General features: G+C 38.5%; 1 protein-coding gene across 2 annotated transcripts in view; it reads left to right on the forward strand.

The window, feature by feature from the left end:
- PHYHIP (phytanoyl-CoA 2-hydroxylase interacting protein) overlaps positions 1-11,073 on the forward strand; it is an 18,652-nt gene extending 7,579 nt beyond the window's left edge. For both annotated transcript variants that reach the window (XM_072399833.1, XM_072399834.1), the window contains 4 exons: positions 5,820-5,995; positions 6,843-7,017; positions 7,574-7,691; positions 8,329-11,073. In XM_072399833.1, the coding sequence (XP_072255934.1) occupies positions 5,828-5,995; positions 6,843-7,017; positions 7,574-7,691; positions 8,329-8,854 (987 nt within the window). In that variant the 5' untranslated portion in view covers positions 5,820-5,827 and the 3' untranslated portion in view covers positions 8,855-11,073. The remainder of the gene's footprint in view (positions 1-5,819; positions 5,996-6,842; positions 7,018-7,573; positions 7,692-8,328) is intronic.
- The last annotated feature ends 3,343 nt before the right edge of the window (positions 11,074-14,416 follow it).

The following is a 14,416-nucleotide window of genomic DNA, read 5'->3' on the forward strand; positions in this document are numbered from 1 at the left end:
CTTAGATGCTTCTTCAACAATGTTATCCAAAATGTCACTATTCTCTTCCCTTTCACTTTCTCCAATACTTGCAGAACTGTCTTCCTTTATTATTTGTCTGTCCCCTTCTTTATTCATTTTCTCAATTGTGCTCAACATATTAGAAGCATTATCTGTCACAGTACATAGAATCTGTTCCTTTTTAATTTCAAAATCTTCTAGAACATCCTCTACTAACTTCTGAAGATAGTCACTGGTGTGATGTGCCTGGGTGTCCTTTACTCCCAAGGTTCGCGTTATTGTTTTATAATTTTCATCAACAAATCTAAGATTAATAGCAAAATAAGTGATGTGTGCATGCATCCATTTTTATGAAGATAAAATGTCCCTTCAGACCTTTTTGTAGTTCTTTCTTTTTACATTTGGCCTCTTCAATTTTAGATTTCCTTATACTTTCTCTTTCCAGAGAAACACCAAGTTTTTTAGCCATTTCTCCATTTAGGCCTTAAAAGGCTGGCTGTGAAAAGAATGATAGTGGGACACTATTCTTTACTACTATTCAATAATGTGGGTTTTGATTTTTTCTGGTGTCATTGTTATGGTAACTTTGTCAGATATAAAGAATCTTCTTAGTTGTGTTTTGGTCTCCAGTAGATTTCTGAACATTTTTTTATCCCAGAAGTAGATGGAATATTTTCATTGATATCTTTCTCATTCACAACTTCTAACACTTTAGGATGCAAAATGCTGCAAGTGTCTTTTCAAATTTGATGCTCTTGTAGGCGTGTTTTTGTTAGACCCACTAAAACTGCTATTTTTTGCATCACATCGTTTTTCACCATCATCTTCAAGATAACATTGGCACATGTAATGTTTCCCATCACTTGATAATGTAAAGTGTTGTTGTTTGTTGACAGACATTTTGCCATTGTAAATGGGGTGCCCCTTTCACTAAAATATAAATATAAAATATGTTATACTAACTAGCATATTCTTTGATTTAAATACAAACATTCACATAGTCACTATTGCAAACATACATACAACACGGCACACAAATAAGCTATACCCCTGTACTAAACATAGACATAATTTGTCCTATACAGAAAAACATGCACAAACATATAAACTATACACACAACACAGAGCCCTACATTTTACTCAGAAACATACACACAATATGCACTATACACAAACATTCATACATTCCTGCACCATACACACAAACATACACAAAGCCCTGAAGTTTTAACCAGAAACATGCACACAGCCTTCCATCATAGTACACACAAGCAGCCATGCAGTATTAAAATAAACATGAACACCTACAGTTGAATCCTAAAAGCTGTTCCTCCAAGTACTTCTAAGCTCTTTTAGCAGACAGAGGAGTATATCATTACACTTGTTTACACTCAAATGAACTTGTTAAACACATTATTTCTGAAATAAAATGAAAACACTTTTTTAATGATTACAATAATGTGAATGTCAGGTTGTATAAAAGCTCAACTGAAGTTCACACTTGTAGAAATATAACTATGCACTGGGCTTTATTCTTACATCAGAGAAGTACTTTATTATGACTATTGTTTGTGAAATAGGACATTTGAACTTGCTGTATTTTTTTTATTATAATTTAAATTTATCAGGAGGGGGATACCGCACATTTTTATCAACTTCTACTCCAGGTACCCAAAATTGACTCTGACTCATCGACTCCGACTCCACAGCCCTGTGCTATAGAGCGGAGAAAATATTCAGAGAAGAGGGCCAGGTCAGGTAAACAAGCGGAATAAGAGAGAGTTGTAGGTCTTGCAGGCTGCCAGGGTAAAAGGTGGTAAAAACAGTAATTGCTTAGATTTTATGCTGAGTAAAAATGGATGACAATGGCAAGTTCAAGAGTCTCAGTAAAGCAAATCCAACACCGCCATTTGTTTTTAATTTATGCACTTACCTTTCTTGTTGTAAAGTCTTCAATAAACATACTTTGACTCCCAGCTTTTTCACCATTCTGCTGCTTTATATCAGGTCCCATGCCAACATTTACATTTCTGATCGCATCAGGAACATCTACCAGGGCATTTTGATCAGTTATAGCAAGTCTTGCAGGTCCCATAGCCTCCTGAGATACGTAATATAGGGATGTTAGAAGGCTGAGGTTTTCATTTCTCTATTACTCATGATGCAGCAAATTTTGGGGGGCATGTAAAGGATTAAGTGGGGCATGGTTGTCATGCAAGTATTATTTACAATAGGAAATATTATCATCACCTAGCAGATATTATTCACATGAAGATAATGCCTGCAACGGAATAATATCAATGATGTAAAAATATTACCAACCATAAACCAATCTTCCCAACGTGAAGATATTATTAAGGGAAGGATGACATCAACAAGAGACAGATTACTCAGTATCAGATAATCCACTGACAGGACAATTCACCTGTGACAGGTAAGACAGTGCCAACCAGTACGAGGTAAGACAGTGACAGTGCCATGCCAATTCACCAATATAAATTACAACAGTGACATTCACTAGAAACAGATATGACAGTAAAGGACAGATTCTAGTGAAGTACAGTAAGTTTCTACTTACTAACCTACTTTTGGACTGTGCTCGCCTCTCCTACCCCAGTGCTCTGTTTGTCCCTGGTAGCCATGTGTAGGGTTAAATGCTGGGCAGCATGATGGTGTATTATGGAATCCCACCTATCTTCTGTACATCCAGCCTCCTGCTAATAAATATTTCAAGATAGTCCTTGTCACTTCTTCATACATGTTTACATTCATCTTATTACCAAGAAAGACTTGGGAGATATCACATTGTTACCAAAAGAGACTGATAGCCTTTGGAATTACCGTATTTTTTGCCGTATAAGACGCACTTTTTCTTCCCCAAAACTGGGGGGGAAAAGTTGGTGCGTCTTATACGACAAATGTAATATAAAATAATTAAAATAAGATACTCACCCGATACCCGATCCTGCGTGTGTCTCCTCTCCTCGCTGGCTGTAGCTCCTCTCCTCCTGGCTGCAGTGCAGAGCGAAAGAAGCCGGCATAGCGCCCCCTGCTGATCCCTGCCCGAACTGCCGTACAGTGGAAAAAAAGGTAAGAACGACACAGAGTGATGAGAAGGGGAATTGGAATGGCACAGAGTGATCACAAAGGGGATTTTGAAAGGCACAGAGTGATCAGAAAGGGAATTTGAAAGGAACAGTGTGATCAGAAAGGGAATTTGAATGGCACATGAGTGATCAGAAGGGGAATACCGGTATGAATGGCACATGAGTGATCAGAAGGGGAATAATCTTTCAGAATCTTTTTTTTTTCTAGATTTTCCTCCTTTAAAATTGTGTGCGTCCTATATTCCGGAGCGTCTTATACGGCGAAAAATACGGTATACATGAGTAAGGGGTAGGTTCAGAGCTGGCCTTTGTAAGTGAGACAGACATGCAGACTTCAGGTGTGCTTCAACTTTCCCTCCATGTGTCTTTTCTTTTTTTGCAAAGTAAACATGCATATTCTAAAAATAAACTAATATGTAGCATGATGAAAAAATGTTTTCTGGCTCTTTTAGTTGTATAGCTTCTGACCTATGAAAGGATAGCTTCTAGCATAATGCCAGATTAAAGTTGATTTACCAGATATAGACTGTGCAAACTGCAATTTTCACCAGGAAGTATTCAATCAGTGTAATAGCAGCTACTAAACATCCTCCCAGCTAAGGATTGGTAATCACTCAAGTATTTCATTAGTTCTCTTAAAAATAGAGACTGAAGAACACAACATGGTTCCCTATTTATTGTACAGGGCTGTATGCTATGTTGGCACTTTATAGATACTGTTTATAATTAATAATATTATTATTATTATTAATAATAATCCCTTCATTAAAGTTTTTGTATATCTTATAAAAGGTTTTTGCTTGATGTTGACCTGGAAGAGACAGCTGATTTTTTTTGTGCACAGGACTATATTTAAATATCTTACAGCCCCATGATTGCCTTACTGATAACGCCTTGCTGCACAGGTTCCACCTCTTGTATCATGTGTTTTTTTTTATTGTATAAGTGTATCCACCTATAGCTGTGACTGTTCAGGCCACCATACATGAAAAAGGAGAGATGATTTTGTGTTAAATAAACTGTAAATAGTACTGTGATTCCTTCGAACATCCCTGATGTTCGACACTTTTTCCTACCAGTCTCCTCTTAAAATTTACTACAAATGTCCAGCGGTGGCCAAAATAGGCAAACAAAATGACTGGGAAAAAAGGATTTTGTATATTTTAAGGCAGAGGTCGGCAAACTTTTTGGACTACTAGGCCATTTTAAGAGGTCAAGAAGGCACACTAGGCCAGAAGAAACAAGGTGTCCAAGGAAAGTTTTTTTTCCAACCGTGACTGTAAGCGAGCAGCCTCAGACTTCTGCTCATCCGCCGTGTACTCTCTGTATGTGTGTGCGTGCTTGGCATCGAAATGCCCCTTGACACTTGACCGCTTGAAAGTGCTTTTGGTGTCGTTGTACACTAAACACAGGGCTTTGTTGCCACCTTGGACGAAGAATAATTTGTCAGTCCATTTGAGGTTAAAGACACAACGTTCGAGGTCAACCTTCCAGCGGACTGGTAGCTGCACGATGCTTCTGCTCTTTAGTCATAGTAATTGGGGTTACTGTGCGGGAACACGCGATAACGTGACAATTCAATTAGGCCGGATCCAACAATAAATAACGGGGGGCGTTAGGCTGGACTGGAATACTGGCTAGGCTGTATCTGGCCTAAAGGCCTGAGTTTGCCTACCTCTGTTTTAAGGCATGGTGCTACCCCCTTTATTCCGTTTGGCCTAGGTATCAACCCACAAGTGCCATTATGGCAAAAACCTCTGCCAAATATAAATACAGTATCACTCTATACTGTAGGTAAATTTTAGCATTTAAGCAATTAAACACTTTTCTTTAACATTTTAAATGTAAGCATCCAAATGTGAATGCATTTATAAATACACAAAAAATAATTACAAGCTGCATCGTTAGAATACAATAACTGAGTTTATTGTGCAGAAAGAAAATGATTTTAGAACTGTTTGGTCTTAATGAAATATTTCTAGTAGCAAAATGTCTACAGAAGTAGGGGAGTAAGGAAAGGGTCCGCTCATTTTGTAATTTATGAGCTGTTCTAAGGTTCTAGTATGAGGGAGCTGGGAGGAAAGAGTTCCATAAATACCCCCTATCACCCCTGCATTGCTTTTCAGCATCTATGCAAACTCCAAATCCAGATGTGTTATGGCTAGTCATGTGATGTCCTGGGGTCCATCCTTCATTTATTCAATAGAGGGAGATCAACAAATGTGCATGTAGCAGATTCTGATTGGCTTACAACACTGCTCCTCCCTCATCTTAGTTTTCAGTGCTGCTTTGTAAAAAATAACATGATTGATATCATGATTGAGTCCATGGCAGTTCTACTGACTTCTGCTAGCTGTATGTGAATTTCCATTTAAATGAATACAAGACACAGTAAACTGATTTATAATTCCTTTTAAAGATACAGGTGATAAGAATACGCTATATAAGAGCTGTTTTACTTATCCCTGTCACCTCCAAATGCAACTCCATCACACCTTTCAGCTTACAGAGCAGACAATCCAGCTGCAGACCTCATTTTAGTTTTCAGATGACTTGGTGCTACTCATTAAACAGACAGATTTTTCATCATCACATTAACCAAAAAGAGATTTTATGACTTCATAACAACAGATTAGTGCATCGTGTTCTCTTTATATATTTGTCACTGATTCTTCATATAAATAAATGTCATTCTCTTTCTTCATCCTGCAGCGCAGATCATGGAGCCTCCTCTTACTGCTCCACATGGTATCCAGATTAGTGACATTACCTGTGACTCATTCCGGGTGTCCTGGGAGATGCCACCATATGATGCCAGGAGAGTAACTCACTATTTCATAGACCTGAACAAGACAGGTGGGCAAAAGGAGAACAAGTTCAAACATCGTGTGAGTAATATGCTCTCTTTTACTGCTCTTTTAATGCATTAAAGCCTAACCCAAGCTCCCTTTCAACTCCTGTTTGTGTCTCTAGATTTGCCCACTTCCGATCTGAAGAGTGTAATTTGGGTTTTTCAATCTTTTTAACTTGAGGGAACCCTTGAAATAACTTTCAGGTCTTCAGGGTACCCCTGCTTTATTTACTATATCCACAGATCACCGTTTATTAGTGTGGTAGTCAGTAGGAAGAATGCCTCTTACATTGCTAGCTTTTAAGAACAGTCACCTTAACAGATAGCCAAAGAGATCATTGGTCTCACTTAAACTGACCTAAGATGTATACATTTCTCATTGTTAAGGAACCCCTAGCAACGTCTAGAGCAGCGGTCGCCAACCGGTGGTCTGCAAGAAGATTTTGGGGGTCCACGGTTGTGGTCGGTGCACCCCCGAACGGGGTCAGAAGAAGGACATCGCTGGGGGGACACACCGGCCAGAGCCATGGACCGCGCAAATCTCTTGCTCAGGGAAGTGGGCAGGCTGTGTCTCACACCACAACCCGTCCACATCTCCCAGATCTGTGATGGCAGAGTGGGTGGGGTTATGGCAATATGAGGTCACTATGGGGGAGGTTCCACCCCTTTGATTGACAACCCGCTCCCTGCGCATGTGTGGTCAGGAGCCGGTAATTTTAGTGGTCCGCATTTAATGGGTACAAGACAGAAGGTTCTTCCAAACTCCATTCAAAACTAATACAGTTTGAACTGAATTTAGGCTTTACTACAATAAAGCTATTTTTCACTGCGTTATGATTGTATGAATTTACGTCTTCTATGTGGTCTTCTGTTTATCTATAAAGGATGTGCCAACCAAACTGGTGGCAAAGGCAGTGGTCCTGCCAATGACAGTACGTGGTCACTGGTTCCTGAGTCCCCGGACAGAGTACACGTTGGCTGTGCAGACTGCAGTGAAACGCAGCGATGGGGAGTATACTGTATCTGGTTGGAGCGAGACATTGCACTTCTGTACAGGGGGTAAGAGAGATAAATATATTGCTTATACTATGAAAAATATACTAGATACTATAATTCAAAGATACTAAGTGTTGATATCCACAGTATATATGAATAGATTTCACAGTAATAAACTGTTATGAATAAAAGAAGCTGGCAAACTGAAGAACTCCAATTTTAATTCTGCTTTTCCCATTTGGGTGTACATTAAAACAAACAGTTTTCTATGTAGTGTATATGCAAAGTGTAGGTGTAACTGAATAATAAATACAGGGGCCACCATTGTTGTCTTATTCCCATTGCCTGGCTATAATATTTTGTGTGTCACTGACCTGCAACTGGGGTACAGAATAGAAAGCCAGAACAACAGATATTCTGGGTCAGTCCCTAGGAAAGTATTGCATCTAATTGATAAGCGTGACAGCCATCCATTAGCATTTTCAGCAGAGTAAACTAGCCATACGGCATCCACATTCTGTTTAATTAAATGGTGTAGCACTTAATTCAATTTCATTACATTTACTAATGGAAGCTTAAAGCAAAAAAATGCATCATTTGTACCCTTTTATTTGCACAGACTATGCCATGGAGCAGGTGCAGCAACTGAAGGAGAAGGCCGAGGGGATTGCAGGGCGGATGTTGTCATTCCAGGTTTTCTACCGAAATCAGACGGCAGAATACTTCCAGCATGCCAGGTGCCACATATTTCATTCTACCGGCATTTTTCCTTGGGTAATAAAACAAAATCTGTTCCTATAAGGAGGTATTTCAGCTGTACGTTGTAAACATATACCATCCAATTGGATTTCAGTTTACTAGTAAAAGATTTTTTAAAATTGGTTGTCATGAGATGTTACTGCACTTTACACATCATGCTTGTTCTTTGCATTGCTTTACTGAGTGTACCACAATGTCTATTTTATTATAAATGTACATTCTGCAAAGAGTTTGCAAATACTCCTTTTTATTCTTATAAATTTCCTTTAGTAAATAGATTTGTTTTGGCTGCCTTCTGTGTGAGTTACTGTGTTGCCCATCTCCTACCGCCTCCTTCACCTTATTTGCACTATATGCCTAAAGCTTTATAGCTTAAAAGTAGGGGAATGGAAAATGCTACATTAATGTCTATGGTTTTGGAATGGGATGCCACAGAAGTGATGGTCAGTTGTCTACAAACATTAGGTGTATGTATGGTTAAGTGCCCATAGTGCACAATGCCCAAGATTGGCACCATATGGTTCCAGCAAAACACTACAAACTATTTGTTTATGATGTTATCTGACTTACTTTACCCATTAATTTATGTTGTGTTCATTATTTCTCTTCTGACAGGGATAAGTGGGGAGGCCTGATGCTTCCATCTTTAAAAGACCAAAGTGGTAGCCATGGATCACCCATCAGCGGTACCCTTCACGGTGTATTCTTCAGCTGCAACACAGAGTTTAACACCGGACAGCCACCAAATGACTCGCCCTATGGGAGATGGAGGGTTACCATACCTGCCAGGCATCTTTTTAATGAGGGGACAAATCTTTATTTTGCTGACTTCTACTGCATGTACAGGGCCTATCACTATGCCGTTCTGGTGTTGGCACCTCGAGGCTCTCAAGGAGATATTTTCTGTAGCGCCCGCTTACCACTGCTGGATCCGAAGAACAACCCTTTTCTGACCCGGGGTGAACAGGGCACTTACTGGCATGCACAGGATCTTATCCTTGAGATATTCTACACTGAACCAGTGCCCCTGGGCTCGGGCCAACTCTCAGAGATCAAAGGGCACCAGTTGATGAGCCTTTCAACAGCAAATGCCAAGAAGGACCCCAGCTGCAAGGTGTGCAACATTTTTGGAGGGCGCTAGGCAGGCATATGTAGTTTGTCAGCAGTATTTGTTGAGTGGCTTATGGTGTTGAAAGTGTAACTAGTGCATTTCCAAAACCAATCCCCACAGAACACCTAGTTCACATGCAGGAACGTGAGAAACAGAATATTGAAGGGCAGCTTAGTGGTTCTTCCCGTCCCTATGCTTTATAGATATAACAATGATCAGTGCAGGTTTCAGAACCAGTGATATGCCAACAATGTGTTATCAGAAATAGCAAATCATCACTAATGATTCAAAAAGAATCAAATGAACAGGTGGATCACTGTCAGCCATTGACTGGCCATTTCTTTAAAATATTGTGTCTCGAAGAACAGTGTAATTTGCTCCACAACAATAATATGCATAAAACACACATTCTCCAGAGGTAATTTTTCAGCATAGATTTTATTTTGATTGGCTGTTGTGAAGCAACACATACTGTCTTGGACATTGTAAAAAGAAACTCAAATGGTAATTTTAGCCATAATAAAGCAACGTCTACAAGCACAAAACATTTAATAGTGAATTGATATATTTTTTCTATTCAGAAGGTTCGCTCAATTTACTATTTATAAGACTTAATCAAATAACTGTCATATTCTGCATTCTTATCTAGGTCTGCAGCCTGCAATCACATATTTCTATCCTAACTAACCTAACCAGTCTCCGTCTTTGAGCAGCTGTGCAAAACAGTCAACTGTTCTGAATCAGTGACCCAATAAAACTAAACACAACTTAACATATTTGTAAAGCAGCATTTGTACATCTCTGTGCCCCTGTGAAAATGCCAGCCGCTTGGATGCCTATGGCAGCTTAAATATGCTGAGGTGGGTGTGCAGCAGAAGCACTTGCCATTATATTTAAGGATGCATGGCTTAGTCACCAATTACATTATGGCAAAGTTATCTTGGTGTTTGTTTCTGCTATAGCTCCATAAATATCAACGCCATCTTCTCCAAGCTTCTTATAGTAATGGTGTTTTCCTTCTTTAGCCAATGATAATGCAACTCCTGCGGATGCATGAAATTTGCACCATCATGACCTTAGGCTCTAAACTTCTGCATTTACCAAATATTAGGAATGTTAGTAAAGGAGAAAGCAACATTTGCCTTTTACCATGTTTTCCTTGAGTTCAGGTCATGGGACTTAATATTAGGCATACATCTAATTTAATGACTCAGAATGCACTAAAGCCAGAAGCTGAACATGACAGGGAAATAAATAGCATTTTTGAGTACGATTAGAAGTATCCTCCTTGGTCTTATGATAGATTTCCTTTAAAATACCCATATGCATTAGATGGCAATGAAAAAATACAACCAGCAACATAATGCAACATAATATCATCATTTTGCATGTTTATAGAGGCAGCAGATGAACCTACTCTGATACCGGAATACTTACTGACTAGGGATATTTAACCTTCCTCTATGTACCAGACTGGATGTCATGCATGGCATGCATTGGCTTGCTTAGAAACATGGCAGTTGAAGGCAGGTGGGTGAATTCTTGCCACCACTAGAATACTCTACCTGATACAACATCTTATTCTTGCTCCATGGCAGGACTACTAATGCTGCAACTTGTAGGAGAACAATGTCCATCCCCTAAGGTTCTCTCCATGAATAACAAGACAAAAATCAAACTCACCTATTGTTTTGTACCGTTAGAAAATATAACCAGTTTGTAGGTTTATCCATTTTAGAATGCCTATTACATAACCTGTTTGCATCTGTGCAGTATTTAAAATCTCGAATCATGAATTCGTTGGAATGTATACAAGCCTACATGTTGTCTTCTTTTTGTTGCAGTAAAAAGTTTATTAGCACACACTACAAGTTATATTGCATGTTCAGATCCGAGGAGAGGCTGCACACAATCATTCACTGTATGCAGACGAGGGTTGGAATTTTGTCTTTCCTGTTTGGCCGATTAGGTAGAGACGTTCTGAGATTTAGGGACCAACAAATCCCAAAGGTAGTAATGTGACCAGAATAAACACAGAACAGACTATCAGTTGGAAGAAGGAAAAAAGAAAGGTGAAAATTGCTCTCAAAGCAGAAAAAAAACCTCCCACGCAGAGCCATATATTGAGTGTATACATGTTTATTATGCTGGTATGTAATGTTGTGGTCTTTTTTTTGAGTTGTTTGATTTCATCATGTCAAAGTGGTATTTAAAATTATGTTTACAAATACAGATTATGTTTGATCACATTGGTTGTGGTATTATTGCTGTATGCGAGAAGCAAATCAGTTTTCAACAATTTATATTGTGCATTATTAGAAGGGTACACTTAGGGGCTCATTCATATATTCTATAAATATACGATAATATTAGTAAAGAAGGTAAAATATTACTCTCCCCCAAAACACCTAATACATATGAAATGAATAATTGTTTGGTTCAGAGAATCAACAAATGGATTAAGGAATTTGATTTTCCAACACAGCTAAAACATTATTCTACTGTATGTCCAGAAACCATATAGAAATAACTATTTGGATATGTGATTGAAACCCTTAGGTTAGTGGTGAGTAAACTAAATGTTCTACATTGTTTTGAAAGTATATAAGTGTTACTTACCAGCAAGGAGTTCATTCGTTATTACATATGTTTGTGGGCCTCAATATCTCGTGAAGAAGCAGACTTAGTTTGCGAAACGTGTCAAGAATCATAATGTGAGACTTAAATCACAAGATCACTGTTTGGGTACTTTGTTTAATATCAAAATAATGTTTTCTGTGTAGGTTTAATATGTAGATTTTGAGTTTATTAAGTAAAATATGTGAGATGTTTTAGTAGTGTTGGAAAATCAAATGTCTTAGAACACCCTTTGCTGGTTCTCTGACCCCAAAAAATCTTTGTCTCATGTAATATTATTAAAGCACAGTAATGTGATTTTTAAATGTACTCTGAGCTTACACAGATCTTACAAATTAAATCTTTATTATATGAGAAACACTTTACTAATGCACTGCCTTGATGGTGTTTTTAATGAGATCTGCCAGTGTGCTGAAACAGAACAGATGAACATCAAAAAGGTGAGCATGGTTGGCTCAGTGGCTAGCTATCTTGCCTTTGCAGCACTAGGATCTGAGGTTTGAATCTTAGCCAGGCCACTAACTGCAAAGAGTTTGTATGTTCTCCCATGTTTGTGTGGGTTACCTCGGGTTTTCTCCCAAATTCCAGGAACACGTACCTAATTGGTTAATTAACGTGTAGGTTAATTGGCTTCCCCTCAAAATTAGCTTTAGACAGTGTTAATGACATGACTATGGTAGGCACATTAGACTGTAAGCTCCTATAAGGGACAGTTAGTGAGAACGCAAATAGACTTTGTAAAGCTCTGCGTAATAGAGATACATGTAAATAAATAAATAGGGGGAGGGCAGAGTGCCGAGACCTGACGTATGAAGTTTGATGATAAATTACTCCACAGCCCCTGCAGTTACAGAGGTCAATTGTTGATATTAAAGATTTTTTCCTGCCTGATTAGAATAAGTAAAAAAAAATAAATGCCCCAAAGTTACCACTATGCACAAATCAAACAAAAATGACAGCATATTAGGTAGCGCAATTATTATTTAGTTTTATGGTGTATTAATACTTTAGGTAGGGTGTAGTAAAATCAATAGTATGGTAGCTGATAAACCATTGTGGAGTGCTACTCATTTTAAATAACACTCCAATACACTGTTGCAGTGGCAAGCAAAACACATGCCCTATAGGCATTTATTGTGTCCTGATTAAAACAAAAAGTTGGTTTAATTTTTCTTGCACAATAATGAATGCATAGTGTGAATGAGCCCAATGAAAAAGAAATGTTACCAATACCAGCCACAAACGGGTATGATAATTACCCTCCAATGTGTTTTTACATACTTACCCCTTGATATATTTTTATCATTTATATTTTGTGACAATAGTTATACCAGGTATTTAACCACAATCTAAAACCATAAACAATGCATGTATTTAAGCTTCCATGCTGAAGTATTAGTGTTGTGAGTGATTTGTTTCTCCCAGCGTCATTCTCCTACACGTACTCCCAGGGAAGGGGGTGTTGACCTGTCCATCACAGTAAATTAATTTCCATGGCAATGTGGTGCTTTGTATGCTATGTACAAGAAGAATGGCTGGAGTTGTAAGAGAGTGTAGTGAGAGTGACCAGACCCATGACCTGGGTGGCATTCCCTTTCTTCGACATTCCAATATAAAGAGGGGCAGAGAAGGCAAATAATAGATTTCCTATGTAAACACAGCTGTTTTGGCATGCAATTTCCCACTGGAGACTTATTACATGTGCTGATCGGGTTACCAGGTCATCCCTTTAAAAAATAGGGAGAGAAGATGTGGTTTGTATGAAATACAAAGGAGTGGGCTGATGCACAGTACAAGTAACTCAACATTTTGTTTTAAACTTTAGGGAGAATTACATCTTTACATAACTCTAATTCTGCCTAACCACCCCTCCCTCTTCTAACTATCCCACCATGTACTGCTAGCAATTCTTTACCATTATGTTTAATGAAGCATATGCACAATACCAGGAGCCTTTCAGTACTGAAACAGGGTGCTGTGCAGTTTTCAGAAATTACACACAGCTCCTTGATGGGCCCTTCCATCAGCCATAATCTGAATGCACTGCACAGAGAAAGTATTAGGTCAATGGAGAGTAATGAAAACAGGTTAAATTGGGGTAATATATAGGCTGCCACTGCAAACCTCTCCTAGGGGGAATGTTCATTGTCTAAGTGTCATGCTAATGTTTATGCTTCCATGTTTTATGACCTCCCTGTCCTGAAACCAGTAAAGAAATAGAAAATAGAGTCTTTTCTAGGACATCCTTATAGTATGCGTTAGGTTTGATTCAAAATTTTAGAAGCCAGATATATAATTAGGGAACTTGCATTTCTAGAAAAAGACTAGCAATTAAATCTCCCATGAAAGATAAACTTCCCTATATATCCTTGAGATGCCATTCTTTAGCAATATAATTTCTGTATTAGGCCCCATACATTTTTTAAAAATTGGGAACTGATTTTGAATATATGTTAACCTAATAACTTGTTATATACGTGCCGAGGAACCACGGACTATGTCTGCTGTTTCTCCTTCACAAACTGGCTAAATTGTCTGAAACACCGACATTGGGTAGCTCTGACAACTACTGTTGTGCTGATCTGCATATTTGTTGCAAGTCAGTGAATGAGACCAAATTAAAACAAACTAAAATCAAAGAACATTTGCACAAAAAATAAAAATCTTGGCTAGAGCTTTTAGTGCAGTTTTTCTCAATCAGGTTTCCTCCAGAGATTGCGAAAGGTTCCTTGAGCAATTTGTCACTCCCATGTCACCCAATGACCAGCAATGTAAGAAGCATTCTTCCCACTGACCACCATGCTAGCTGTGGATATAGTATTTATTGAAGGGATTCCCTAAGACCTGAAAGTTATTTCAAGGGCTCCCCCAAATTAAAAATGTCAAGAAAGGCCACTTTAGAGCCTATCCAGACTTTGACATAGTTAATGTTTTACCTTGTGTTACCACAACACA

This window comes from Pyxicephalus adspersus, chromosome 2 (assembly GCF_032062135.1).
Source record: "Pyxicephalus adspersus chromosome 2, UCB_Pads_2.0, whole genome shotgun sequence".
Taxonomy (NCBI): domain Eukaryota; kingdom Metazoa; phylum Chordata; class Amphibia; order Anura; family Pyxicephalidae; genus Pyxicephalus; species Pyxicephalus adspersus.